Source organism: Callithrix jacchus, chromosome 10, assembly GCF_049354715.1.
Source record: "Callithrix jacchus isolate 240 chromosome 10, calJac240_pri, whole genome shotgun sequence".
In the NCBI taxonomy this organism is placed as follows: Eukaryota; Metazoa; Chordata; class Mammalia; order Primates; family Cebidae; genus Callithrix; species Callithrix jacchus.
Genome location: NC_133511.1, coordinates 11,147,891 through 11,175,408, shown reverse-complemented (window position 1 = coordinate 11,175,408; position 27,518 = coordinate 11,147,891). Strand labels below are relative to the sequence as shown.

The 27,518-nt window shown below is 48.1% G+C and overlaps 2 protein-coding genes across 13 annotated transcripts in view; one reads left to right on the top strand and one right to left on the bottom strand.

Annotated features, from left to right (window-relative positions):
• Positions 1 to 11,047, top strand: part of BTG4 (BTG anti-proliferation factor 4) — a 48,365-nt gene extending 37,318 nt beyond the window's left edge. For all 4 annotated transcript variants that reach the window (XM_035264490.3, XM_035264488.3, XM_035264489.3 and 1 more), the window contains one exon: positions 8,127 to 11,047. In XM_035264490.3, the coding sequence (XP_035120381.1) occupies positions 8,127 to 8,241 (115 nt within the window). In that variant the 3' untranslated portion in view covers positions 8,242 to 11,047. The remainder of the gene's footprint in view (positions 1 to 8,126) is intronic.
• LOC103796019 (uncharacterized) lies at positions 373 to 27,152 on the bottom strand. 9 transcript variants are annotated; one of them, XR_013523039.1, is made up of 25 exons: positions 26,934 to 27,152; positions 25,965 to 26,071; positions 25,564 to 25,659; positions 25,277 to 25,448; positions 22,799 to 25,164; positions 22,213 to 22,337; positions 22,015 to 22,136; positions 21,290 to 21,415; positions 20,756 to 20,991; positions 20,512 to 20,620; positions 18,983 to 19,318; positions 18,162 to 18,532; positions 16,595 to 16,752; positions 16,025 to 16,222; positions 14,364 to 14,504; positions 13,989 to 14,078; positions 13,269 to 13,394; positions 12,902 to 13,127; positions 12,461 to 12,737; positions 11,789 to 11,912; positions 9,193 to 9,331; positions 8,165 to 8,251; positions 6,461 to 6,607; positions 5,825 to 6,018; positions 373 to 3,654 (listed from the first exon to the last, which is right to left on the bottom strand). XR_013523039.1 is itself a non-coding variant. In XM_078339411.1 (11 exons), exons 8-11 carry the CDS (start codon positions 21,308 to 21,310, stop codon positions 18,249 to 18,251), a joined length of 750 nt encoding a protein of 249 aa, XP_078195537.1. In that variant the 5' UTR covers positions 21,311 to 21,415; positions 22,015 to 22,136; positions 22,213 to 22,337; positions 22,799 to 25,164; positions 25,277 to 25,448; positions 25,564 to 25,659; positions 25,965 to 26,071; positions 26,934 to 27,152; the 3' UTR covers positions 17,067 to 18,248. The 9 variants fall into 9 exon arrangements, 1 of the variants encoding a protein (XP_078195537.1); XR_013523038.1 differs by having other exon boundaries at positions 20,756 to 21,415; XR_013523032.1 differs by lacking the exon at positions 20,756 to 20,991.
• Positions 27,153 to 27,518: the final 366 nt, after the last annotated feature.

Sequence of the window (27,518 nt, the reverse complement as noted above, 5' to 3'; positions counted from 1 at the left end):
AGGCCCTGGACTCTTGGCTTAACTATCCTAAATAGTCTTGTGTGGCTGGCTTAATTAATCTTCACTCTGCTTTCTGGGAAATACATTTCATAATTTATATGGGTAGCTAAATAAAGATCTTGAAGACACGTACCCAATATTAATCAAACTAAGACTTGCCTTCTTCTCAAAGTACTAGAGAGTCTTTAAATTTTATAAAGTTATGCATTGGTTTGGGGGTGTGCTCTGTTTAAGAATGCCCTGTTAATGGGAACAGAAGGGAAGACGGCTACCTCATACCCACTCTTATGGGCAACTACCATTTTGCCATTTTATAAGTATCTGTGCTGTGAAAGCGTGATTTCAATCAAAATGATAACTAATGTGGTATTTTTAAGGCTGTCAAATTTGGTACGTACTTGATTTGATGACTAATCTAACTATTTAAGCTGAATTAAGATGACTAAGTAGCCAATCCTAACAACAAAGAACTCAAAATAGAGGAGTTCGATGTAGTGAGCTGATTCTAAGCAGGTGTTCCTGACGGCTTGATTTACAAATTCTTGTTGCACTTAATTGTAAATCTTCTTTTCATGTTATTTCAGTGTTTTTGTTTTATTTTCTTGAAAGTAATCTATCATTCATATTTTGATCAGTTGGACTGACAGCTTAAATCCTCAGCAATGTATGGACATCTCTTAATTATGACAAAAGACCTACAGAGCTAAAAATGTTGAATACCAGATGGACACTGAATTCATAAATTAGTTATCATTCATTATCTACCCAAATATATTTTTAAAAAGAAAGCTTTAATTCTTCAGTAGTCTACCTTGCATTGCTTAGGAGACTTACTAACAAATGTTTGTGTGTGTGTGTGTCTCACGAGATCTGATGGTTTTATGAATGGGAGTTCCCCTGAACAAGCTCCCTTGCCTCCTGACATGTAAGATGTGACTTTGCACCTTATTCGCCTTCAGCCATGGTTGTGAGGTCTCCCCAGCCATGTGAGATTGTGAGTCAATTCAGCCTCTTTCCTTTGTAGATTACCCAGTCTCAAGCATGTCTTTATTAGCAGCATGAGAACAAATGAATACAGAGCACAATAAAGAGAATTAGCCATGTGAGAAGCAGTTTGAATTTCAAGCATTGGCTTTGTAATCTGAGTAGGCTTTTGAGCTGAAGTTTGTATTTGAGCTTTTTTTTTTTTTTTTTTTACTTAAATTCATGTAATGGTGCTGTGTCTCCTGATCAGCACTCCAAAACTTCACTTTCAGATGACTGCTTATCTCTTTGTGGTGTTTCAACCAGGGCCTCCAAAGTGAATTTTGTGTGACATGGCCTATATTTTAAGTACACATTCTAGATCACCAACTACTGTACACATATATCCATCTGCTTTGTGATTCAGTAATAACCTTAGCCTGGTTGAATGATGGCATATACAAATTTTACATTTCTCGAGTTTTAGTCAATATCATTAATAGATACTTTAATAAGATATGTGATCTAAACTTTTAGTCACACTAAAAATTTTGGTCATAGTGAGCAGGAGTCCTCAACTTTTGTGGCAAATACTAGTCCGTATTATATAGACACTGAAAACTACAATATACATTTATGTGATTTACCATGAATATTATAGATTTTTCAATAATTCTTATCAGCTTCATCAGATGTTGTACTTATGTATTTAATACCTTTTGACCATGCAGACTGAAATGAGATTACCATTTTCTTTCTAGATCTAAAAATGAAATGAAAAAAGATAAGTGTTGTCATTTTTATAAAAAGTCCACAAAATGGGGGATATAATTGCAGAATAAATAATTCCTACAAATCAAGAATAAAATAGGTGCAATCTAATGGAAAATGGGCAAAAGACTGGAATAGGTACTTTACAAGAGAGGATATCTAAATGGTATAACAGCATGAAAGATGCTCAGTTTCATTGGTTGTCAGAGAAATTTAAAACTACATTGAGAATACCACACACAAGAAAAAATAGTAAAAAAAAAGACTTAAGATGCTAACTGCTGATAGAAATGGAAAGCAACCAGAACCCTTCACTGCTGGCAGCAGTAAATATTTCAGAACTCTAGCTGGTAGTATCTACTAACACTGAACATATCCATGTCCTAAGACCCAGGATTTCTAGTCCTAAGTATGTACTTGGCAAACTATAGTTACATATCATCACCAGAAGTTGTACAAGGCTGTTTTGTAATAATCCCAAGCTGGGAAATACCCACATATACATCAGCAGTTGAATGAGTAACTAGTGATGTATCCACACAATGGAATAGTTTTCAGCAAAGAGAATCAACAAACTACGACTGCATGCCACAATGTGGATGACTCTCAGAAAGTGGAGCAAAATAAGCAATAAAGTAACTCATATCTTATGGTTCCATTTATATGAAGTTCATGAATAAGCAAAAACTATGATGTTTGAAGTCAGGATGGTGGTTACTCTATCTTGAAAGAAGTGACTAGAAGGAGGCATAAGGTACTTCTGGAGAACCGGTCATGTTTTATTTCTTGATCTGGGGCTACTTATATGGGAGTATTCATATTGGCCAATTCATTGACGTATAAATTTATTATCTGTTCACTTTTAAAGCTGTTATTTTAATAAAGGTTTAAAAGTTTTCATACCCTATACTGGCAATAACTTTAAATAAAGTGGATTGGGACCCAGGAGGAGTCAGTGCCTGGTTATTTCTCTAGGTTGCTAGTTTCTGATCTTGATCTTGACGTGTTGGATCCCTACTGCGCACAAGGAGGGTGAAGACTTTGGGATTCTCTGTTTGCTAATATTATCCATTGACCTTACAAAATATTAGTGATGATTTGGAGCCAAAACATTTGATTCTTGAAGATACAACATACTAAATGCTTAGGATTAAAAACAAACTTTTGTAAAACAGCAGTTGGTATCATCGTGGTATAGTGGAGGAAACCCTGAATGAGAAGACAGTGGATCCATGTCCTCGCTACTTTTTGTTCTCCTCCAGCTTGATGAATGGGGGCAAGCCTGATCCTCAATTCCTTCTCTCTAGGTTTAATATGTTACCTGCCTGAAGGGAAATGGATGAACTCTTTTCTCTCTAGGGTCTTTTCTGAAATCTGAGATCTACCCTCTCATCTGGTATTGGGGAAGCTCTCAAAGGAAGTGATGTCACTTATTCATACCATCACTGATTTCCAACCTTTTGTTCTGTGGACATGTTCAGTTATAAATATGGCCCAAACACAGTAATAAATAGTTGGCATATAGCTAACTATCATCTTAATGCTGTTGATCATAGGGGATCTCATCTTATCTTCACTCCCAAATTGATTTCTTGGTTTTCTTAGGATTCGTTGTTCTTCTGCAAGGATGCTTTTTAGGAAATGTTCCATATTGGTGAAGAGCAGAAGATCTTTGTTTTTCTTAATATACGATAGAGAATGTGGAGGAGTTAATACTCTTCTTACCATTTATTTTAAGTACCCTTGGATCTTCTTAGCTACAATGTGGACCTGAGAGTACTATGTACAATTTTTCTTTTAAAATAAAGTGAGATGTCTTCATAGATGGTGGTTGTTGGATGACTAACGTTCCTGCTCCACAGCTGTTGCTATATCTTAAGCAAGTTTTTTAAAAACACTTCTAGGCTTCAGTTTCCTCATCTATAAATTAGAAATAAGAGTGGCTTTCACCTTATAAGAGCATGAGAAAATTAAATGAGAAGATTAAATGCATGTAAAACTCTCAATCACAACATGGCATGTGGCACATGGCAAGCACGTAATGTTTGCTATTATCTGTCTTATAGTTAGCTCAGATAGATTGTGACTTTATGTTGCATCAAGGTCCATGTAAATCTATTCATTAATACAGTAAATGCATCTCAAGCCTACTGTGAGCCTGGCACATAGCCTACATCAGGAAATGGAAGCAACACCTCTGCCCTCATGGAGCTTACATTCTAGCTGAGGAAGGAAAGTAATAACAAGCATAAGTAACTTACACAGTGTGTTAGGAAAGAATATAGGAAAAATGAGTAGAGTAAAAGAAACCTGCCAAGTAGGGGGAAAAGAGAGTTGCAAATTAAGATTGGATAGTCAGGGTAGGCCTCATTGAGAAGGTGAACAAAGATAAGAAGGAGGTGAGGGAGTTGGGGGTAGACCAGGCTTGGCATGAGTAACTCTGCTCTGGGAGCTGTCCCGTGCATTGCAGACTGTTTAGCAGCAGCCCTGGCCTCTGCCCACTAGTTGTCAGTGTCAACCCCCTCCCCTGAGTCATGACAATCAAAACCATCTCCAGGTATTGCCAGATATCCCACAGGGGACAAAAAGTGCTCCTTACTGAAAAGCACTGCCCTAGGAAAAAGAGTATTTTTGGCACAGGGAACTCTTGAGAGGAGTGTCCCCAGTGTGCTTGAACAGTGAGAAGGAAAGTGTGATTGGAGTTGAGTTAATAGTTAAAATGCTGAAATAGATATATATTTTTAAAAAGTGCATTATTGTATTTTTTGAGATAGGATCTCACTCTGCTGCCCAGGCTAGAGTGCAGTAGTGCATCATAGCTCGCTTCAGCCTCAGCTTCAAACTCCTGGGGTGAAGGGATCCTTCTGCCTCAGCTTCCTGAGTAGCTGGGACTACAGGTATGTGCCACCATGCCCAGCTGATTTATTTTTATTTTGTAGAGATGGGGTGTCATTGTGTTGCCCAGGCTGTTCCTGAACTCCTGGGCTCAAGTGATCTTTCTGCCTCAGCCTCCCAAAGTGCAGGGATTACAGGTGTGAGCCACTGTGCCTGGCAAAAGGTATTTTGAATATCTTTTTTCTTTTTGAAAAAAATAAAGGTATTAAGGTAATATTTTTTGGAAATAAAAAGATATTAAGAATGTCATTATCAGCCTGGCGCTGTGGTTCACACCTGTAATCCCAGCACTTTGGGAGGCTGAGGTGGGTGGATCAAAAGGTCAGCAGTTTAAGGCCAGCCTGGCCAAGATAGTGAAACCCCATCTCTACTGAAAACACAAAAATTAGCCAGGCATGGTGGCAGGTGTCTATAATCCCAGCTTCTTGGGAGGCTGAGGCAGGAGAATCGCTTAAACCTGGGAGGTGGATGTTGCAGTGAGCTGAGATTGTGCCCCTGCACTCCAGTCTGGGAAACAGAGAGAGATGCTATCTCAAAAAAAAAAAATCCTTATCAGGCTTGCACAGAAAATAGCACACTGTAAGTTTGGGTAAACATGCTGCCACTTGGGCATCTAAATTTAGTATGAGTTTTACAGATGGAATTCCGCTTAATTATTGATACCATGTTAATGAGACACTAAGTTAACCCACATTTGTATTCCTTGTGACTCAGTCATGTAACTGACTGGAGAATAGGATTTAAAAAATACTGTCATGAGGCCAGGTGCCATGGCTCATGCCTGTAATCCCAGCACTTTGGGATTGCTGAGGCAGGTGGGTTGCTTGAGCCCGAGTTTGAGACCAGCCTGGGCAACCTGACGAACCCCTGTCCCTACAAAAAAATATGAACATTTGCCAGGTATGGTGGTATGCACCTGTTTGGAAGGCTGAGGTGGGAGGATCGCTTAAGCCCAGCAGGTCAAGGCTGCAGTGAGTTGTAATGTCACCACTGCACTCCAGCCTGGGCAGCAGAGTGAGACCTTGTCTCAAAAACAAACGAAAAATATTGTCATATGTGACTTGAGAAGCAGGCTGAATGTCAAGGCAGCGTACCATGTGGGAGGTCATAAATATCAGAATACACTGAGGCATTTACTCTGTGAAGCAGTCCATGTTAGCCAAGGCCATGTGATAGATGTCATAAAGTTAGTTACCTCTTCTAATGATTCTGGCTCCAAGGGAGATGCATGCCTCATTTCGATTAGTTTAGACAGAAGATCTCTCCCTTTCAGAGATGGGCTGCTCTTCCAGCAGAATAGTGCTTATGCTTTGTTCAAGTTTATTGTCCCTGGAAACTGCTGACATTCTCAGTGTGTTAGAGAATGCTTCCCTGATAGGCCTTCAGGCCCTTGGTCAAGGGAAGAAAAGGTGAGGGGAACAGATCAGTAGGACTTCTAGACAATTGCTATTAAAGCTTTAAAATAATACATGAAAGAAAAATGGGGCTTGAGATTTCTCATTTTCACTTGCCCTGCCCGTGGGTTATCACTGTCTCTAGCAGTTTTGGTGCGTTTTATGTGTGGACAGTTATACAGCCACAGAAAGCTGAGATGCTGTGCTCGTAGGAAAACCACTTCTGTGAAGCAGTGGTACGTGCATTTTGTCATATGCTGCCATGGAAAATCTGATTAGGAAAATCCTCTTCCTGGCCAGGCAGGAGGAACCAAAGGCCACAATGGAACTCATGTAGATTTGAAATGTTGCAAAGCTGAAAGCTTTTATTGTCCTGGGGAACAGGGTCTGAGTTGCAGAGAAAGAGAAGCAAAATGCACTGTATATGTCATAAATACCTTGTAAAATGACCCCAGAAAGGCAGGGCTGGAGTCCTGGTAGGGTTCCCCAGCAGTGATGTGGGCCAGGCAGTGGATCAGCAGCAGAACAAAGCTTCCCACAGAGGCCAGGCACTCTCTCCCAATGAACAGTGTGTTCTCAGCACTCTGAGAGGAGAAAACACCCAAGCACAGAGATGTCTGCTTCTGGGAACATTTCCACTGCCCCTTTCTTTCTCAAGGTTTATGGCACATGGTCTAAAACAAGACTCTCTGAGCGTAATGGAAATTTACTGAAGGGAAGATTCGGATGACCAGGGAAAAACTGAGTTCAACTCTAAGTCATTTGCTCCACTGTCTCCCAATTTTTCCTACTGCCTCCATCTTAAAGAAAACAAACTTAGAAATTCAGAGTTACTCATGTATCTATCTCTTTATCAATATCCTCCAATCACTGTTCCTTAAGCAGTGGTTCTTAAACTTTTGTGTAATGAGAATCACAAGGGGGTGATTCTGTTCTCGAGACCCATCCCCAAAATTCTCGTTCTGGGGATTCTATGCACTTCCATTTTTCCCAGGCTCCCCAAGTGGTTGGTACAGGAGGTCTAAGGACCGCAATTTGAGAATCACTGCCTCAGAGAGCTCTCAGGCTTTCCTCATCTTCCATGCCTTACTGTAATCAAGTTTTCAAGTCGCCTCTCTTGCCTATTGATTTAAAATAACTCCCTTGTTCATTCTCTTATGGGAAGGTAGGTTGGCATGAAAAACTTCAGGTAGTTTGGAATCAGACCATCTGAGATCTATCCTTTGACTCAGCTGTGAGTGGCAGCATAGACTCTTGGTTATAAGAATGAGTTTTTGGTGTCAAATATGCCTGGGCTCGAGTCTTAACTCTTGCTAACTCTGTGAACTGGGGAAGTTACTTAGCTTCTCCGGGCCTCATTTCCTAATTCCTAAAACAAAGGTAACAAAAGTACCCCACAGTGTGGTGAATTATAAGTGAGACCATGCCTTTAAAGCACCTGGCGGAGCTCCTGGCACACAGCACTTGCACCACAACCTGATTTTGTTTACCCATCCGTAAAACAGGATTAAATTCTTGTCCGTTTTATAGAGTTGCTTTGAGGATCAAGTGAAATAATGTGTGGAGAGGACCATATGTGAGTAGTGTCTGGTTTTACTAAATCCCCCCGACAACCTAGTAGTCAAGTGTAAATCTTTTTCTAATCCTCCAGCAGAGGAGCAGTTTCTCCTCTCAGAATAGACTGTCATTAGTGTCATCAGGTCTGTATACGCCTGCTTATAGAGTTGCCAGCAAGGCACTTCCAATCTACATATCTGAAGAACTGCCAGGTCAGGAACAATTTAGATCCTTCTCTGTAGAAACATGCTGATGGTGCAGGATTTCCTCAAGCTGCAACCCCAACTCTTACAGGAAATACCAGCCTGGAACCCCTGGCCTTGATAATGACAGAGATCTATTAATGGGCACCAAACTGTTATGCTTCTCTGGGCACAAGCCAGAACGTATTCATTTTACTGATTAGGGAAAGCTCTTACACTGTGACATTTATTATGCCTTAGCTAAATGACTTATTTCCAGGAGGGAATAAAATATGTCAGGATTTTAGGAAAAAAATGATAAAATGTGTTCTTTTTGCTTTTGTTTATCTTTACTGGACTCCAGAATTTTAAAACCCACATATGGGAATGAATCTGCAGCACCTGATAGAAGAAGTCATCTTGGAAGGCACTTCCTTGGGCTTCCATGGCAGGAAGATGAGAAGCAATCTTCAGGGTGATTTCTGGAGCCTGAAAAATATAAAAAACAAAAAAACCATCCTTTTGCTAAAAAATTCTCATGCATCTCAGCTACATAGCATCAATCAAACTGGTGAGAAATAAATGCATCGCAGCATGGCGTGGTGGCTCAAGCCTGCAATCCCAGCACTTTGGGAGGCCGAGACGGGTGGATCACGAGGTCAAGAGATCGAGACCATCTTGGTCAACATAGTGAAACCCCATCGCTACTAAAAATACAAAAAATTAGCTGGGCACGGTGGTGCGTGCCTGTAATCCCAGCTACTCAGGAGGCTGAGGCAGGAGAATTGCCTGAACCCAGGAGGCGGAGGTTGCGGTGAGCCGAGATCGCGCCATTGCACTCCAGCCTGGGTAACAAGAGCGAAACTCCGTCTCAAAAAAAAAAAAAAATTGCAACAGGGTAAGTAGGTTCAGTACACAGGAAAACGGAATGAGCATTTAACCGTACATTTAAGATGTATGCTAAATATGACAACTTATTACCTTTCTAAATAGAGATTGACTAGACTAGAGGGCCCTTGAGCCATAGTGCCTGGATTTTGACCTTGGCTCTGCCTTTTTGGCTGTGTGATCTTGGGGAAGTTTATTCTACCATGGTGTCTCATCTACTCAATTTTAAAATAGGGAAAATAGTATCTGTGTCACAGGGTTTTTGTGAGGATTATATGAATTAGTGTAAATTATTAGAATATTTTCTGGCATGTAGAAAGTGACTAATTCATTCTATCTGTGGTTAATATCATTTGAGAGATTAGGCTTTAGACTGGTAAAATAACTCCCACCAATCCCTTTAAAGGAGAGACTAGAAAGTTTGCTGTTCTAGATGCTTATTCCTGGGGAACATCTGCCATCCCAAAGGCTTTTTCCTGACTACCCTGGCCTTCCAGGCTCCATGAGTAACTGCTCCACAGAGAGGCAGAAACAAGACTTACACGAAGCGGGGGGATGAGGAGGTGCAGGATGGAGAGGCCACAAACTCCCTGGCAGAAAGGCCAATGGGTTGCACAGGTATCAGCTCTTCCTTCTGCACTGTTTGAGGTTTTCGAAGATACTGTAAAGAGCTCTTTGGGTCTACAGAGATCAGGAAAAACCAGTAATAATTTTACTAATTTTTCTATACCATAGTGATATGTTAACAATACAACTCAATTTAGGAAAAAGTTTTATTACAACCATCCATCCATCTATCCGTCCATCATCCATCCATCCATCCATCCGTCCAACCATCCATCCATCCATCCATCCATCCATCCATCCATCCATCCACCCATCCATCCGTCCAACCATCCGTCCAACCATCCATCCGTCCATCCATCCATCCATCCATCGAACCATCCATCCATCCATCCATCCATCCATCCATCCATCCATCCAACCATCCAACCATCCATCCATCCATCCATCCATCCATCCATCCATCCATCCATCCATCCATCCAACAATCCATCCATCCATCCATCCATCCATCCATCCATCCATCCATCCATTCGTCCAACCATCCATCCATCCATCCATCCATCCATTCGTCCAACCATCCATCCATCCATCCATCCATCCATCCATCCATCCATCCAACCATCCAACCATCCATCCATCCATCCATCCATCCATCCATCCATCCATCCCCCTCCTGTGGTATATATGCAACATGCTACAGGCTCTTCTGTCCATCTTTATGGAAAAAATGATAGAGTTTTGGTCATTAGGAACAGAGGGGCCAGGACAGAATGAGGGTCCAGAGAAGATGACAGCAGATTTTCTTCTATTTCCTTGATTTGCTTGGAGCATTAAATGTAATGTACTCAGAGCAGTGTCTAGTACATAGTAAGCATTCAGCAAATGTTAACTGTATGTAAGAGTATGATATTGTCTGTAATGGGCCTTGGGTATTTAACATTTCTACTGTCTTTTTATTGTTCTTTAGAGAACAGTAAACAATGGATGGGTAGCAAGGTTTAGAGAAGACTGCTGAGGTAGCAGTCAGACCTGTGTCCTGGCCCAGCTTCTGTAAGACCCCAAGAAAGTCACTGAATTTCTTTGAGCATCAGTGCTCATCTAATCAAAAGTAATTAATAGTCTTCTATCTTCTAGACCAGAGATGTAAACAGGACACTGTATATAAAATTACTCTCAAAATTATAAGGCCAGTATAATGGCAAGACGAAGAAAATTGAAGTGGGGCGGGGAACCCTTAAAGGACAGCCCATCTCTCTGCCATTCCCTTCTTAGTTTCACCCAAAGGAAGGAGGAATTAATAATAAGACTGGTCAAGTTCGGGAGTCAGTAAACGTTTTTTCTGTAAAGGGCCAGATAGTAAATATTTTAGGCTTTGTTAGCCAAGAGCCAAAATCAGGGTTCGGAGTTAGTGTTCCCTAACCTCACGGTAGAAGCATGGCCTCATTCTCCTACAAAGCCTTCTCATGCTTCTCTGACCAGAAAAATCAAGTGATCTTCCCTCCTGGGAACTCACCAAAATGTGTTACCTGCATCTTGTTTTGGCGCTGCCTTTATAGTGTTGAACAAGTTTTCATTTGAGGAAGCAAGTGCAGAGCGCAGGGTCTGGGGAAAGACTCTTGGGGATTGAATCCCAGCTGAACTACTCACTAGCAGTATGATCTTTGAATACTCACTTGACCTATGCAGGAGCGTCAGTTCCCTCATCTGTAAGATGAGTAATAGTCTCTACTTTACTGGGTTGTTGTAAAAAGTAAATGAGTTAATATATCTAAAGAATTAGAATAGTATGTGGCATATTATGAAGCAATCCATAAAATGTTTATTCTTTTATCATTTTTTCTCTAATTGTTTTAAAATGTAAACTCTTTCTTAGCTTGTGGGCCATGCAAAATCTTTCTTAGCTTGTGGGCCGGGTAGCAGGCTGAGGATGGCCTGTGGGCCATAGTCTGCACTTCCCTGCTCAAGTTCAGGGGTGTTCATGGCTCTGTGCTTACCTGGAGCCTGCACTGTGGTCTACTGACAGGCACACATTCATTTTCTGTTACTTCTCTTCCATTTGGGAGGTGTGTCAGTTGAAACAGACCTGGCTCTTCAGGTTAGGCAAGCCACATTCTCTCTTGACTTCCAATTCCAGGGAGGGGCACTGATAAAGTGATTTGGGGTCCCTTTGGGGAGCAAGGTCTCTTCTTTGTTCATTAGCTCTGTTTTTGTCCCTTTTCATTTTCTCCCTTTTCTGCCTTATACCTTTCCATTAGCCCCTTCTAACATGTGGCTGGCTGGTATGGGGTGAAGTCCCAAGATTGAGATTCAGCCTTTGGTGGGAAGGCAGAGGTCTTTGGAAATTCCCTTTTGGAAATTGGCCCAGTTATAATTATAGGGTTACTTTGATTGCTATTTGTTATTCCTTATATGGGAAAATCACTTGGGGAACCTTAGTGTGGAGGTAGAGAGAAAGAGATGTTTGGCAAGGCAGGATTCTGACATTCCTAGATCCCAGGGGTTATACCATCACATACCTTCAGTGCTCCCATGATAATTCCAAACAGGGCCTACAAGGGAAAAGGAGGTTACCTGGTTTGTGATACACTTGTTTTTGCAGTTCAGTGTCTTCCTTGTGGTCTTGGGGCCAGATTATCTGTTTTCTTCAGGATGGAGAAGAATGGTGAAGCCCAGATGATGTTAGCTTTATCTGTATCTGAACAGAGGGGAATACAATGGTTATTGGGGTGAGGGCCTAGGGAGGTGGTCAAAGCCAAAAGGGGCCAGATGTAGCATCAGGTATGACAGGCAGCCTCTAAGATGGCCCCAGCGACCCCCTGACGTGTATCCATGCCCTTGTATAATTCCTTCCCCTTGCGTGTGGGTTGGATCTAATGGTGTAGCCAAATGGATAGAACATGGCAAAAGTGATGGGCTGTCATTTCTGAGATTAAGAGTCAAAAAGATGGTGGGTGTGGGTGTGGTGGCTCACACCTGTAATCCCAGCACTTTAGGAGGCCAGGAGTTTGAGACCAGCCTGGCCAACATGGCGAAACCCTGTCTCTACTAAAAATACAAAAAAAATTAGCCGGGCATGGTGGCATGCACCTGTAATCTCAGCTACTTGGGGGGCTGAGACAGGAGAATTGCTTGAACCTGGGAGGCGGAGGTTGCGGTGAGCAGAGATTGCACCACTGCACTCCGGCCTCAGTGACAGAGAGAGACTCTGTTTCAAAAAAGGACTTTGGCTTCTACTTTGCTTACCCTCTCTCACTCTCTGGCCTGCTTGCTCTGAGAGCAGCCAGCTGCCATGTTGTGAGCTGCCCACGAAGATCTTGTGGCAGGAGTTGTTGTCTCTGGCCAACAGCCAACGAGGACTTGGGGTCTACCAATAGCCACAAGAGTGAGCTCGGAAGTGAATCCTCCATCCTCCTGCAGTCAAGCCTTGAGATGACTGCAGTCCTGGCCTACTTGTAGCTTGTGGAGACCCTGGGCCAGATGCATCCAGCTATGCTGCATCCAGATCTTTAGCCCAAAGAAACTGTGAGAAAATAAATGTCATTTTAAGCCATCAGATTTTGGGGTCATTTCTTACATGGCGATCAATAACTAATGCATTGGGTTCCTCGAATGTTTTTCCTGAAGAACCTACTGGGGACACACTCCTATGCTGCTGGGAATTGTAAGTGTAGCATTAGGACTTACCGAAACATGGCCAGGATTGGCAGCAGGAGGCAACGCTGGAGTAGGGACCAGCCTGACCTGTTCCTGGCCTCTGATCCTCCAGCCCTTGAGCTGCAGTGAGTTGCTTCAGGAAAGGGATCAACACGGGACAGGCAGTGGCCCGGTCCCTGACAGAAGTTGTGACTGTTGCATAGAATATGTGTCCAGGGTAATTCTCCAAACACACAGGGCTTCCTGAGGCAGTCGTCTAGGATGAAGTAGTCAGCACTGAGTTCCGTGCTTGGTCTCCACCTGTCCCACAGGGTTGCCTTGGGAGTCTCTTTCTGAGGCCCCCTGTCAAAGACGGAAATACAGATTCCTCTGTCAAATCCAGTCCAGGGATCAGTACCTGGGTGTGCAGGATCTGGAGGCGGCTCCATTCCCGTCGGTACCGTAGCTGACCCAGGGCCCTAGCCAGGAAGTTCTGTCTCTCCCTCATCAGCCCTCGAAACTCATCAGAGAGACGATGAACCACCTGGAACACAGGGAACGTAATGGCCAAGTTAAGATGGGCCTTCTTTCCCTTTCTTTCTCCTCTCCTCCCAGCACCTCCATGGTTCCTTGAGCCCACCTGCCCCTGAATATTACATTGCCCCGGAGAGCCACATCTGATGACATGGGAGGATGTGCTCATCACATGCGGGTCTTCTGTCAGCCTCAGAACCTCACCTTCCTGGGGCGCTTCCAGACCTGTGGGCTCTGATTCCTGCTTTGCTACAGCCCCGTCTCCTCCTCCCGGCCCTGCAGCCAGCCAGCTGCTTGCCTGAGCTTTTCCGCTGCCTGCTCTAAACTCTGCAGGACTTCCTGCACACCCAGCACCACCTGCACCTCCTGTTCCCACTCCTCTCTGTCTGCTGCAAATGGCAGAGAAAAGGGCCACATGGCATCGACCACCACCAGGGATCGGGAGGAGAAGAAAAGACAATAGATTATCGGAGTAAGGGGAACCTGCCAGGAGAGCCGAGCACATTCAGAGGGCAGGAGGGGCTCCCCACGGGGCAGCTATCGGTGGTGACCCCACTCCCCGATTTCTGCTGTGCGCATCTGAGCCTAGGAGGTGCTTTCCCACCTTGAGAGAGCAGGCCCCACACTGGGCTGCTGTGTGTGCTCAGAGCCCTGGCTCTTCTCTCCGTCTCCTGCAGGCAGTGGGACTCCAGGGCTATGTAGGACAGAAGGGACAAAGGAGTGGGCCTTGGAGGGGAAGGCAGGAGCTCTGGGTGGGGCTCTTGGTGGCTCCTCCTCCCCATCTCTGTCCTGCTTAGATACTTGGGGGTGACTGAAATCTTGGGCCTGGGGCTGGGGAATCTTGGGACTGTGTCTTCTCTGAGATGGATTTCACTCCCGTGGTTGGGGGAGAGAAGGACTCCAAACTTTCAAAAAGAAAACTGTGCAGTCTTGGCAGATGGGTGGGTGGGGATGGTGAGGTCGTGCCCCTGGGTTTCACCTGCTGCTCCATGCCATTGCCTGCAGTGAAGTGGAGCTCCTGGCTCAGGTGCCCCAGGTGATCCAGTAGCATCTCCTCCTCCTGTTCCTGGTGGTGCCAGTACTGCTCCCGGGCCCTCAGCTCCCGCTCCAGGACATCCAGCTACAAAGTTCAGCCTGTTTAGGGCTTACTGGCCTTTTCTGCTCATGACCTCACGTGGTCCAGCTATAGATTCCCAAAGCTTCACAGGATAATGGCCCTCCCCGATCTCAGGCATCCACAACTAAACTTGGTGAGGCTGTCAACTTGGTTTTATTTTTATTTTTATGTTTTGAGATGGAGTTTCACACTGTTGCCCAGGCTGGAGGGCAATGGCGTGGTTTTGGCTCACTGCAACCTCCACCTCTCAGGTTCAAGCAATTCTCCTGACTCAGCCTCCCGAGTATCTGGATTACAGGTGCCCACCACCACATCAGCTAATTATTTTGTGTTTTTAGTAGAGATGGGGTTTCACCATGTTGGCCAGGCTGGTCTCGACCTCCTGATCTCAGGTGATCCTCCCACCTTGGTCTTCTAACGACTTGGTTTTAGCTAGAAAAATGACCACACATTTTCTTCAAACTCCCTGGTTCCTCCTTCCCTCCTGGTGACACCTGCTCTCTCCAGAGTCCCCCGTGCCTCCTGCCCCCACCCATCTCTTGGGAAGTCCAGAGGAGACGGGCAGGTGGTGGCAGGAAATTGTTCTCACCCCCCTCATACCGTGAAGACACACTGCCCTGTGAAACAGTGGTGTCAGGGCTAGAATTGAAATTTCTTGGCTTGTAACAAGAACCTTTTATTTATTGCATGCCTTTTACCACAGTTTCTGAAACTTAACTAGACTGAGAGTGTATGGGGGACCCTGAATCATTTTCATTTTGGTGGAGATCTGCCAACGGCTGAATTACTGCAATAACCTGATGGGGCTTCCTGCGCTAGTCTGGCCCCACTCCCATCCATCCACCGCACAGCTGCCAAGGAGAGCTTTCTAGAATGCTGACTGTACATACACGTACGTAAACATAAAAATAAATGGAGGAGGTGTGCCAACTTGTGAAGCGGCTGGGTTTGGTGGGAGAGACCGAGGGAGAGGCAAGGAGTGCCTGGATGGAATGCCATGGGGGTGTTGACTGTTGGGGGAGGGAGAGAAATGGGCAGGGCAGCTTTTGCTTCTTCATTGACATACTTAAAAAATGTCTGAGTAAATTATTTTTTGTATTGTTTCATATTTTCAAAATTTTAAAGTCTTATTTATATTTGATTATATCTCATGTCGAGAACCCTTCAGCAGCTCCCTGTGGCTTTCATGATGGAAGACACATTTCTCATACTCGCTGTCTTTGCATCTGCTTTCCCCGAGGCTGGAGCGACTTTCTCGGCTGTCTCTCTGCTGCCTGTGTTACCTCATTAGGGAAGACTTGAGCTCTCCTCTGTGTGTTGAGATGCCCTCCCCCGAGCTCTCCTAACACCCTTGTGAACCACCACCGTGGTTGGGACCCATGGCCAGCCAGTTCCCTGGGAGCCCTATCTAGTTGTCCTTGTATCTCAATGCCTAACGTGTTGCCTGGAACACAGCTCTCAGTATGTAGTTGCTGAGTGAATAATGAATGAATAAATGAATTCAATACCTGCCCCTTACATACCAGACCAGGGTCTCTCACTCCTCGAGGTAAGGACTCCAGCACCTGGACAATGGGCACCACCACTCTGGAAGAGGGATCCCTTTGAGCTCCAGTGACGGGACCAGGCTCCCCAGTCAAGAGGTCTATGGCTTGAGCCCCGATTGAAATTGGGATAAGACCTGTGGAAGCCAAGCCCATCGCTGGCTTTAGAAACTAGAGCTGGGGAAGGAAGGAAGGACAGTTATAGGAAGAAAGATGCATGGTAAAAACGAAGCCAGAAGAGCCCTTGATCTCCCTTCAAGGGGCTCTGAGCTGGGTCATAGGGCTCTTGGTGGCCACAGCCCTGGGGTGGGTGGGTGGTGAGTTTCTGAAGTGCTGGTCTTTGAAAAGACCCAATTTTCTAGAGGAGGCATACATGATTTGTGGTCCTGCGGTTTTGGAATTTCTGGGCACCTTTAATTTTGGGTGTCAGCAGCCCTAGCAGAAGATCAGAATGACCCCTTCCCTTGGTACCTTGGTACCCCCTCCTGAGCTTTACGGGGGGTGAGGTTTCTCTTTCTGAGCTCTCAGAGGTCCCAAGTCCTCTTTTACCTTTGCTGTTGAGCCTGCCAGAGGTGTGGCATCGCCCGAATTCTCATCATGCTCCATGCCCAGGATGGGCACCATGAGCCCTGAACCCTCAGGATCTGGGATCTCCATTTCATACAGGGCTGGGGCCCACAGCTCTGTCCTGGGATAGTGCATCATTCCTAGTACCAGGGGGAGGGGGAGTGAAGAGGAGGAGTTGAGGGTTTAGCATCACCCTGGAAGTCTTTCCGGGTTCAAAGTACTACATCCCTGACCAGAGGGAGTTCCCGGCAAACACTGCATTGATTTCCTTTGGGCCCAACTTAGCATTCTGAATTCAGAAGGGAAGAAAGGACAATGCCTCAATGGCCTGCTTTGGAAGAAGCAAGTGGGAACTGAGTGGCATCAGACCTTTTGAGAAGCTGAGAACATCTTCTCAAAGGAGGGGGCTTGTGTTCTTGAGCACCTGCCATTTATCAGAATCTGAACTCAGAACTCCACAGAAGTTGTATTTTACTCAGTCCTACAAGTCAAGCTATAAAGTATGCACTATTTTTTTTTTTTTGAGATGGAGTCTCACTGTGTCACCCAGACTGGAGTACAATGATGTGATCTCAGCTCACTCCAACTTCCACCTCCTCGGTTCAAGTGATTCTTCTGCCTCAGCCTTCCAAATAGCTGAGATTACAGGCTCCCGCCACCATGCCTGGCTATTTTTTGTATTTTTAGTAGATATGGAGTTTCACCATATTGATCAGGCTGGTCTCGAGCTCCTGACCTCAAGCAATCCACCTGCCTCGACCTCCCAAAGTGATGTGATTACAGTCATGAGCTACCACACCTGGCCAGTACGCATGATTTTACTCTTCCTTTTAAAAGACTGTAAAACAGTGACAGGGAGGGATTAGCATTAATAACTTGCCCAAGGTCAAAGAATTAATAAACTGTGGGGCAGGTCTTCAAACTCAAGTCAATTCTGACCCTGGTTCTTTTTTTTTTTTTTTTTTTTTGTGGGCAGAGAGTAATTTCTAGAAAGAGCAAGATAAACTCCAGGAAGATGCCACTGCTACTTCTCCTTGCCTTTCCTTGTATCAGGGTCATGGGGGAGGTGTCGTCATGGGATGGGCTCCTTTTTTTGCATTTATTTGTGGGAAGTGGAAGATTGCTGCAGAATGAGGTGGGAAGGGATTGAGGACTCAGGAGATTCAGGCTTTGCAGCTAACTAGCTAGAGGGCCCCAGATGGGCAACTCATTTAACATGCCGACCATCGAGTTCCCCACTCTAAGATGAGTGTCATAGCACCTACGTGGTGATGTTTCATGAGCCATGAAGTAACAAGGGACTGTGCTCTCTATAACATAAACTCAATGGCACTGGCAAGGAATTAAGACAGGGATGCAGCCAAGCACTCATGGGGTCGGGGTGTGAGGTCATGGAGTTCCTTCTCTCTTCCCTTGGTCATGCATGTGTATGGCCAGTCGTGCTGCAGCCCTGTCCCTGAGCTTATGGGCTGAGGAGCACTGAAGCACCAGGTCATCCTGGGCCTGAGGTTTCGGGGCCTGAGAGCCTCTGGCCCAGATTTGCCCATACCTATCCTGCCGCCGCTGGCTTCAGTGTCATCCGCTGCTGCCAGCTGCCTCTCCAGCCTCCGAGCCTGCTGCAGGATGTGGTGCAGGCTCAAGGCCAGTGCCTGTCTATGTCCTTGATGGTAGCCTCCAAAGGCCCCTGCACCCCCGACTCTGGACTCGCCTGGCACTGCTGGAGCACTGCAATCACTTGCCTCTGGGCCACCAGCACATTGGCGTCCAGCAGGGCCTGTGACCCTCCCATATGGGGCAATGTCTGGCCCTCCTGTTGAGAAGCCCTCTGTAGCCAGACTGTCTTCCCACTCATTGGCTCCACAAAGCTGTCACCAGGAAGCATGAGGTTCCCCAAAGCATCTTGCAGCCTTCCCAGCTGACCTGGAAGCAAGAAACCAAGAGGGCAAGGTGGGAAGGGACCCAGCAGGGACGTAGGCAGGTGTGGCATAAGGGCAACTAGGGCACGAGGGTGGAGGTGAACTGTGGGAGGGAGGGAGGAAAGAGGGGGTGAGTGAGAGGGCAGGGGGCGGAGCATGGTGGTGACAGGTGGTGGAATGGTCCTTTTTGTTTGAAAAGCATCTATTAACTTTATAGGACTACCTTGCTTCTCTTCCCCTCCCTAGGAGCACTGGGGTAGAGATGGGGAAGGGGAGAGAGAAGGTTAGGGGTAAGAGGTAGAGTGAGGATGAAGGGTGGAAAGGGTGGGGTGGGTGGAGTTTATAGCTGGGACCAGAGCATGGAAGGTGTAGGGGGTCGAGAGGAGGGGACTGGGAGGCTAGGCCAGGCATGGAGAAGGGCATGGGAGGACAGTGCCGAGGGCTGCCAGGAGACCTGTGTTTTCATCCAACCCGACTCCCAGGATGGGCGAGATGCCTCCTGTGACTGGGTCCTCCATGGGGTCCCCCATCTCAAGAGGGGCCAAGGTCTTGGTGAGAGGATTGCAGTATGTCCCTCCAAGAGTGAGCCACTCTCTTGTTTGGGGGTGCAGAGTCACAGCCAGCACTGGCACCTCGATGCCTGTGATGGGGTCTGTCATGAGAGCCCCCAACTGGGACGTCCTTCTTGGCTGCAGGATGGGCAGGTGCGTGGCTGGAGAGGAACCTGTGGCTGGACTGGTTGGGTAGGGCACATAGGGCAGAATGGCAGCTTCTGATGTTCGGATGCCACCTGGACAGGGATACAGGGAGCTGTTGGTGCCTTTAATGCACCAGCCTCCCTCCTTAGCCCTGCAGAACAGGGGCAGAGGCGCCTTGGCACTGCCTCCTTTTACTAACCAGCTCTGTCCATTCATGGCACCCTCTGCATCCAGCAAGAATGTCAAGGTGAGGAGGGGAAGGAGTTATTTACTACTCTGCTGGTCACCAAGCCCCACTGTCCAAAAAGGGAGCCCTGCTTCCTGTGGGGTGCTCCCTGGGAGATCATTCCAGAGAGTCCCAGTAAGCCCTGCCTCATCTCTGAAGCCCAGAGCTGAGTTGGGGATAATCAGTGGGCCAGGCGCTCACCCGCAATGGAGTCCACAGTGGGCACCAGGGTAGCTCTCAGCAGATCACATCCCAGGTGTCCAGCCTCGGGCAGCACCCACCCAGTGTCGGGGTGGATGAGGTAGCGGCGGGTATGGAGCCTGTGTGGCCACTGGCTGGAAGCATCGAGCAATTGGGGCCAGGGACCATCAACTTGGTGATGGGTTTTACACTGATGTCATCAGCACCCCGGGAGGGCCTGCTGGGGCTGCAGGAAAGTAAGCATTGCCTGCTCAGCCCTGGGCTGGGGGCTGGGGTAGGGGAAGGGAACATGCAGGGGCTCCCTTGGCTGGTGACTGGAAGGAGCTGGTGAGAACTCCTCCCCAGCCCCCACAGACATTGTGCTCTTGAGGGGCAGGGGTCTCATCTTTGCTGAGTCCAGGGCAGGATTCCACCTGCCATTGTGATATCATTGCAGACGCTGGAAGGGCCTTGGGAAATGGTGGTGACAGCTATGGGGGGGCCTACGGGACTCCCAGGACTCAGCAGGTCTGCGAGTCCCTGAGGCAGGCTCATCATGTCCCCAGCTTGGCCGCTTGCCTTCATCTGCCAGGCTTCGACTTTCAGGAAGTGCCACCGGCTCTGTAAAGCTCTGACTTGCCATGGCTTGTTTCTTCCTGGATCCTTCCCACATTTGCGGCTCCTTCTTCTTTTGGGCAGGACACCCCACCCTGACACAAGCCCTTCCTGACCTTGGGGTGTCAGCTTTGTTTTGCCCTCTTCTACCTTGCCTCCCCTGCTGTGTGTCTGGGGGTGGAACCGGAGTTTCTGCAGGGCTCGTCACCCTGATTCAGGGCCAGGTTTCTTGGGGGCCCTGGCTGAGGTGTAAGCAGAGCTTACCTGGCCGCAGCAGCTCTGCCACAATGCTGGTGCTCAGAATGCCCCAGGCCTTTAGGCGGTGGCCCTCCTGCAGCATGACCTGGGACAGGTGTCCAGCTGGGGAACTGCCCTGCAGGGACACAGGAGCACTCAGAGATGGGAAATGGACGTTTTGTTTTGGCCAGTTCGGGGATCCTATCAGACACACTCACACCTCCCCATTTCCTGTCTCCCTAAGTCTGCCCCAGGTTGGCCGGGTCCACACCTTTCTGAGTTCTGCCCAGCTGGAGAGGACTTCTCTGGCCTGGAGCCTGTCCGTGCTTTCAGCAGCTGCTGAGCCTCCATCAGTGCTGAGCAGAAAGAGGCCCACTGCTCCTGCCTCTCGCAAAGGTCTTGGCAAAGGAGCTTCAGTTGGTGACGAAGGCTGGCTGCATACTTGCCTGCCAGGTGCCCCCTCCGCCTGGCCTCCTCCTCTGCTGCCCTGGCAGCTGCCTCAGCAGCCTGGGTCAGAGACAACCCTGCCTTCTTACCTGCAGGTGCTACAGCCACCAGGGACAGCAGGCTGGGGGACACCCCGCTCATCCTGGGAACTCCAGAGTTATTCTGCACAGGCATGGCAGCAGTGGCAAAGGGGGCGAGAAATTCCCAGGGATGGTGGGAAGTGTAGCTAAAAGCCTTCGTGCCAGGGGGATGGAACAGGTGACGAAGGTGGTAAGGGAGGGATCCTGGACCTCAGTGAAGGGAGGGAGTTGTGTTTGGGCACAGAGACCAGAGAGGAAGGCAGGAACCAAGCCCCCACCTGCTGCTGCTCCCTCTGCATGCTCCCCAGGAGCTGACTAGTGGAGGCTGGGAGGCAGCGCCTTGCTCCCCACAGCTGTTGGAGAGAACAGGCTTCGTGCAGAAGTTTAAGGTAGAGGAGTTTGGGCTGCGAAGAGAGGGTGGATTGAGCCTGTGTGAACTCTGTTCCCAGAGCCACCCAGCCTCTCACTGCTGTGATCGCAGTGCCCCCTGCAGCCAACAGCTGGAGAGACTCCGGAAACCCATCCTCCCTCCACACTCCCCCACCACCCCAAGACACTTGGAAAGAATGCATGAAGACTGACACAAGCTAGTCCCAGCCAGTCTCAGCACACACATTCTGCTGGGGAAGCCCTGGCCCAGTTTTGATACTTGGATTTCTAGTGTATTCTTTTTTGCTTCTAATGCCTGTCATGTACTGGCATAAATTTGCTCACCCAGTTGGGGTACTGAGGACTAGGGATGGAAATCTAAGAAGGAACTCCAGCGGTGGCCTTAGACTATTCCCTGTCATTGACCTGAAGCCCAGGTTCCATGAGATCTGTCCTAAACTTAATCTGAAATCTTCTATCTCCCCTGCTCGTATACTCTTCATTATTCTGATTCCTTAAGGAATTGATAGACTGAGGATTTCTTTGGCCTTTATGTCTCATAACCAGCTCTCCTGAAGAGGAGTCTGTTTCTAGCCCCACATGTTCCTCCAGTTTGCCTGGAGCTGCCAGTTACCTCTTCCTTGGTCTGGCTGAGTTTGGCTGTCACTGAGAGAGACTGCCTGAGCAGGATTCCAAAGAAGGCCTCTGTGTTAAACCCTTCCAGGTCCACCTGCTCCTCGGCCTCCCAGCTCCCACCTGTGGGGGTCAGGGGGGAAGCAGGATTATCCTCCTGAAATGCGAATTTGAGCTTCCCTGCAGCTCTTCCACGCACCTTTTTCCTATTGAGCCTCAACAATTCAGGCAGTCTTGCTACTGAAAGTGTAGTTCTCTGGTAAGGAGCATCAGGGCTGCTGAGGAACTTGATAGAAATGCAGAATCTCAGGCCTCATCCCAGACCTACTGAAGCAGAAGAACCCCAGGAAATCCTATGCACATTAAAGTTCTAGGAGCTCAAACAAATCCCAGTGCTGCTGTGTGAGGACCGTACTGTGAGTAGCAAGGATAGAAGGGGAACCCCTTGGTGTGACATACAATAAATACCTCTGGAACTTGCTCGTGTAGGTAGTACTAGTACCAAGCACACAGGTCACCGTGTAACTTGTCCACTTTGTACACAGTTACGCTATGTATCTTTTCGAAAGTGTGTTTAGATGTTTCTTTCCTCCTCTATATTGCCTACTCCTGGTGCCCCTGGAGTCTGACATACAGTAGCCACTTGGTAAAGACTTTTTGAGCAAATCAGTGAATGAATGAACAGGAATTGAGCATTGAGCAATCTTGGAAGATGGAAAAAAGAAGCAGGAGCTGGCCAGTTGGATCTGGGTTACCTCTGGGATTCTAGCCCACCTGTCACTCACCGGGGCCCCCCTCAACCCTGGGGGCGTCAGAGTCTTGGTGAGATCGGCCTCTCCTCATTGACATTATTCCAGTTCTTGGGGAAGTGTACGCATGGAGGTTGTATTCTTGCCGATGTCTCCTGAAGGTAGGGTGAGGAGCAGTCTTCAGAGCCCAGCTCAGGCTGTGACACTGAATCTACAGAGTACATAATATGGGGTGGGAAGGGAAAGGTGAGCCGAGGGCATGGCTTCCTTCCTGAAGACTCTGAAAGGAGGCAGCTCACACTTCGAGCAGAGCCGTGGTTAGGGAGCACCTCATCCTCTCTTGCTTGCTAATTGTTTAGGCCTCTGTCATTTTTTCCTCTCTCTGATCCGTCTCTGTCCTCCACCCTACTGCTAGAGGACAAATAAAAGTCAGACAAGCTTTTCTCACTTGCTAAAAATTCTTATTCCCTGCCTAGGGGATAGAGTCCAAACTTCCTAGCAGGGCCCGGAGACCATCCACAATTTAGTCTCCCTCCCAGTTCCAGCCTTATCCCTGCCCTCACACCTCAGCACCAGTCATGGGAAACCCCATTGGGTTCCCTGAGAAGGTGCCTGTTGTTTCATGCCTATGTTCTTGCTGTGTTCACAGTACTCCTCATCTCTGTCCCTCCTCCCCAGTGCGTACTCCCTGCTCCTCAACTCACCAACCCTCTTGTAATGCAGGGACCACGTTATATTAAAGACTTCTCACCAGCCAGGCACGGTGGCTCACGCCTGTAATCCCAGCACTTTGGGAGGCCAAGGTGGGTGGATCACGAGGTCAACAGATCGAGACCATCCTGGTCAACATGTGAAACCCCGTCTCTACTAAAAATACAAAAAATTAGCTGGACATGGTGGCGCGTGCCTGTAATCCCAGCTACTCAGGAGGCTGAGGCAGGAGAATTGCCTGAACCCAGGAGGCGGAGGTTGCGGTGAGCCGAGATCGCGCCATTGCACCCCAGCCTGGGTAACAAGAGTGAAACTCCATCTCAAAAAAAAAAAAAAAAAAAAGAAAAAAGACTTCTATTTCAAGCCTCATTCAGGGATCAACTCCTCCTGACTGAGTCTGTCCTGACCCCTGAGGGAGAACAGGCAACTCTTGCTTTTGTGTGGCCGCGGCTCCCTGGACATGCTTTAGCTAGCTCCATTATATTTGCTGACATGTATTTCTTTCAAGCCCTGGAGGCTTGAAACTGCACCTTTGTCACATTTGCATCCTAGCAACTATTAGAATGCTTACCATAAACGGAACTGGAAGATCCACTTATAGGGGATTGGAGAGCTGGTCTTGGGTAGTGGTTAAGAAGTCGCTTGTCTGGCTTTACTCACCATTAGAAGCAGGCAAAGCCCCAGGAGCGGCACTATCTCCCCTAGGAGTCCTGGCCAGCCAGACCTCTTCAGGGGCCGGGGGATCCTGGCGATGCCAGTCTGGATGAGATACCTGGGAGCTGTGGAGGCAAAGGGCCCTTCCCCAAAGCACAGGCCCCCCGGCGGGAGGGCACGGAGATACTGCGTGGAAAGCAGTCTGTTCAGTCTTTGTACCGCTGTCTACCAGAGACTGGCCAGGAGACGGAGTGGGACCCATGCCTGCCAACACTGACCAAATAGTTGGACGATCGTGTAAACCTGGGGGCTGGGAGGCAGAATCAGAGTTTTCCTGGGAAACTAACTTACATCAGATGACTCACCTCAGTTGACTGTCTGCATGAGAAGCTGTGTGCATGTTCTGGGACTAAGTCAGTACAATCTCTTGGACGTTGTGCTGACAGGGAGATACAAAATGCTGTGTGTGGCACCAACAGCACACCCGGATCAGTGGTGGCACAATGTGCAGGTCACACAGATAAAACCATGCGTAGGAGGGCTTGGGAGATGTGGAGGGGGAGACAAGTGGAGGGTTGGGAGAGATAGCCAGAGGTCCCAGGCCGTGCAATGCCATTGATGTCCCTTAATACACGCTTGTGTTCCCATCCTCCCAACCATCCCCTCCTTATACCACACATGCCCAGCTGCTGTAGAATGAACCTTGGCATCCCCAGGACCATCTGTTAGCATTGTGGGACCCTGAAACTGACAGGGATATCAGGGCATCTCCTTCCTTGTAGATCTGTCTGAGGTGGTTATGAGGCAGTAATTTTTAAAGAGAGGGGAAATGATGGAATAATGTCTTAAATGAGGCAAATTATCATAGACAAACCATCTTCTGATGTCGGTTGCTGCTCAGACGAAAGACATAAACACCTGGCTGCTGGAACTGCTGCAGGAAGAGACTGAGGCTTTGCTTATAGAGCTGGGACTCCTCAGCCAGGGCCCGGAAGCGCCCCCAGTCAAAGTGCTCCAGTGTGTTATAGAAGTGGCCCCTGGCGAGAGAGAAAGGAGGGAATACGTTGCCTTTGGAAGTGGTGGCTGATGAGGGGGAATTTGCTATCTAGGGACTCCATGATGGTGGGGCTGTGGACTCTGGACACTCACAGGTCATGCTCTGGGTAATGCTCATGAGTCACCAGGCGTGCCAGTGTATCATTGTCTTGGAGGCAGACTGTAGGGTTTCAGATGCCTGGCTCTGGGGGCAGCAGATCCCCAAGGTATGTGGAGTTGAGGTTCAATGACCAACAAGAGGCGAGATGTCCTTCCCTAGACTTTCCTAGGTAAGATTCAGAGAATGAGGGAGAGCCGCCACTCTTCAGATGGTTTTTTTCTGGGGCCTGGGAGGGGTAGAAGAGGGATAGGAGGGACAACAGGTGAGTGGTGATGCCCACCTGGATCCTGGTCTGGATGCCTGGGATCCCCGAGGGGAAGGCTGAGGGAGTGTAGTAGCTTACCACCTGGTCTGGTCAGGCCCAGGAAGCCACGCCCTAGAACAAGACAGGGATCCCCCTGACCCTGTAGGAACTGGGATAAGAGTTTTCCCAAGTGCATGAATACAATCCGCAGCTGCCCAGCCTGGTCTGCACATGGTAGCTTCAACTTTCTGAAGAATTGAGGAGTCAGAATTAGCATGCACTTCTCAGGGAGCCCTCCCTGGGGGGGCCGGCTGCCCTATCAAGTCCCAGCTGCTGGTTGTGGGACAGAGCACACGCCATGGTAGGGACAAGGCTTGCACCTGTGTGGTCCCAGGCCGCAGGCCTCCCTGTGGCCTCCATCTGTCCAGCTCTCTTACCATCCATCTTGACTACATAGAGGGGGCCAGACTTCTGCCCTAGCTCCAAGTTGCAGGGATGGCCCACAGCACATGGTGGGGAAAGCCGGTCCAGAAGGAAAAAAATCCTGGAAAAAGGAGAGCCAGTGTCAGATTTTCCCTGAAGACATGGGGTCACACACTGGTCCAGCAGGAAGGAAGGGTGAACAGAACCCCTTTCCTGAGCCGTGTCTGAGTGTCCTGAAAGGACACAGGGGAGGTGGCGGTAGGAATAGTTCCAAGAACTCCGTGGGGCAGGGGCAGCCTGTAGTCATGACCTCTTGGACAGTGTCCCTCTTTAACGAACACCATGACCTCTTCTTCGAGGAGTTTTGTAGGATGAAATAAAATCAACAAAGGGGGCTTGCTCTGGTTCTGAGGCTCTGATGTTAGAGAGGTTGTGTCAGTGACATGGGCCAGGAAGCAGCAGCTCCCGGATCCTGCACACAGGCACGTCCTGCATGCTCCCTCTTTGGAGGCAGAAGTCACACGCCCAGGCTCCCCATGAGATTGGACCTCAGAGTGCTATACCTGGCTCCCCATGCCTCCAGTGACAGAAATCCGTGGGATACCGTCAGGGCAGCTGAGCTGCAAGATGTGTCTCTGTCTCTCTGGGCACAGAGGGCTGCACATTCCACTCAGCTGCTGTCTCCAGCACAGGCAGAGCCCCAGGCCTGAGTCATATCCACGGACATCTGGTGTGACACACACCTGCACAAAGACTCAACCTTCTTGGGGACATCTCCCTGGGGAAGGTCCCCTTCATTTTCTCTAGCTGCTTCTAGGAATTGCCTGAGAGTGCAATTCCTTTGCACTCTGACCTTTGGTACTGACCTCTGTATTTCCAGAGAGGGACCAATGGAATGAGCCCAGTGGCTGGGAGGGTTGGCATTTGAATGGGAGGGTAGAGGAGCAGGAAGCTAAGAGCATAATAGATGGGCATTCTCCTACCTGGTAGGCACAGTGGTCATTTCACTGACGCTTGGTCAAACATAGCCCCTCCTGGTTCCAGGTGGCTCCATCCTTGCAACTCCTGTGTTCCTGCCGGACACAGCCCATCGGCTGTCCAACATCTTGGTAGCCAGGGAGGCAAGGGCACCGACTGTCACTGGGCTGGGGAGTGGGGAAGGGGAGGGAGGAATGCTGGTTTGTGCTGGTGGGTTAATACTTGGTTGTGGTGAACCATGCACAGGTTTTTGACTGTGACCATTTTGGAAATGGGCCAGAAGACAAGGGCAGGGGAGGGGAAATGAGCAATAAACAGGGAAGGGGAGGAGTCAAGGAAGGAGACCAGCCTGTGCTGGTAAGGGTCTGGCTGGCACTATCATTCCAGTTAAAAAAAAGACTCCAGACATTCTGCAAAGGAAGAATTCACACACACATTTGTTGGCTTACAGAGAATATTTGAGTCGGAAGGGCTTGGGCAAGGATGTGTTTTGGAAGTGATCGTGTCCTTTTCTCGGAGAAGGGGAGCCAGATTCAGCAAATGAAAACACAGGGTGCCCAGATAACGTGAAGTTTAGATACCCAATGATT

What these genes read in the sequence shown, in the direction of transcription:
- LOC103796019 (XM_078339411.1), bottom strand. Translation starts at nt 21,310, where the DNA reads ATGCAGAGGGAGCAGCAGCAG. An exon ending in TGCAGAGGGAGCAGCAGCAG is followed by an intron (nt 20,621 to 21,289) that starts GTGGGGGCTTGG and finishes GTGTCCCTGCAG; the next exon opens with GGCAGTTCCCCAGCTGGACA. An exon ending in CGGGTTGGATGAAAACACAG is followed by an intron (nt 18,533 to 18,982) that starts GTCTCCTGGCAG and finishes TCTTGCTTCCAG; the next exon opens with GTCAGCTGGGAAGGCTGCAA.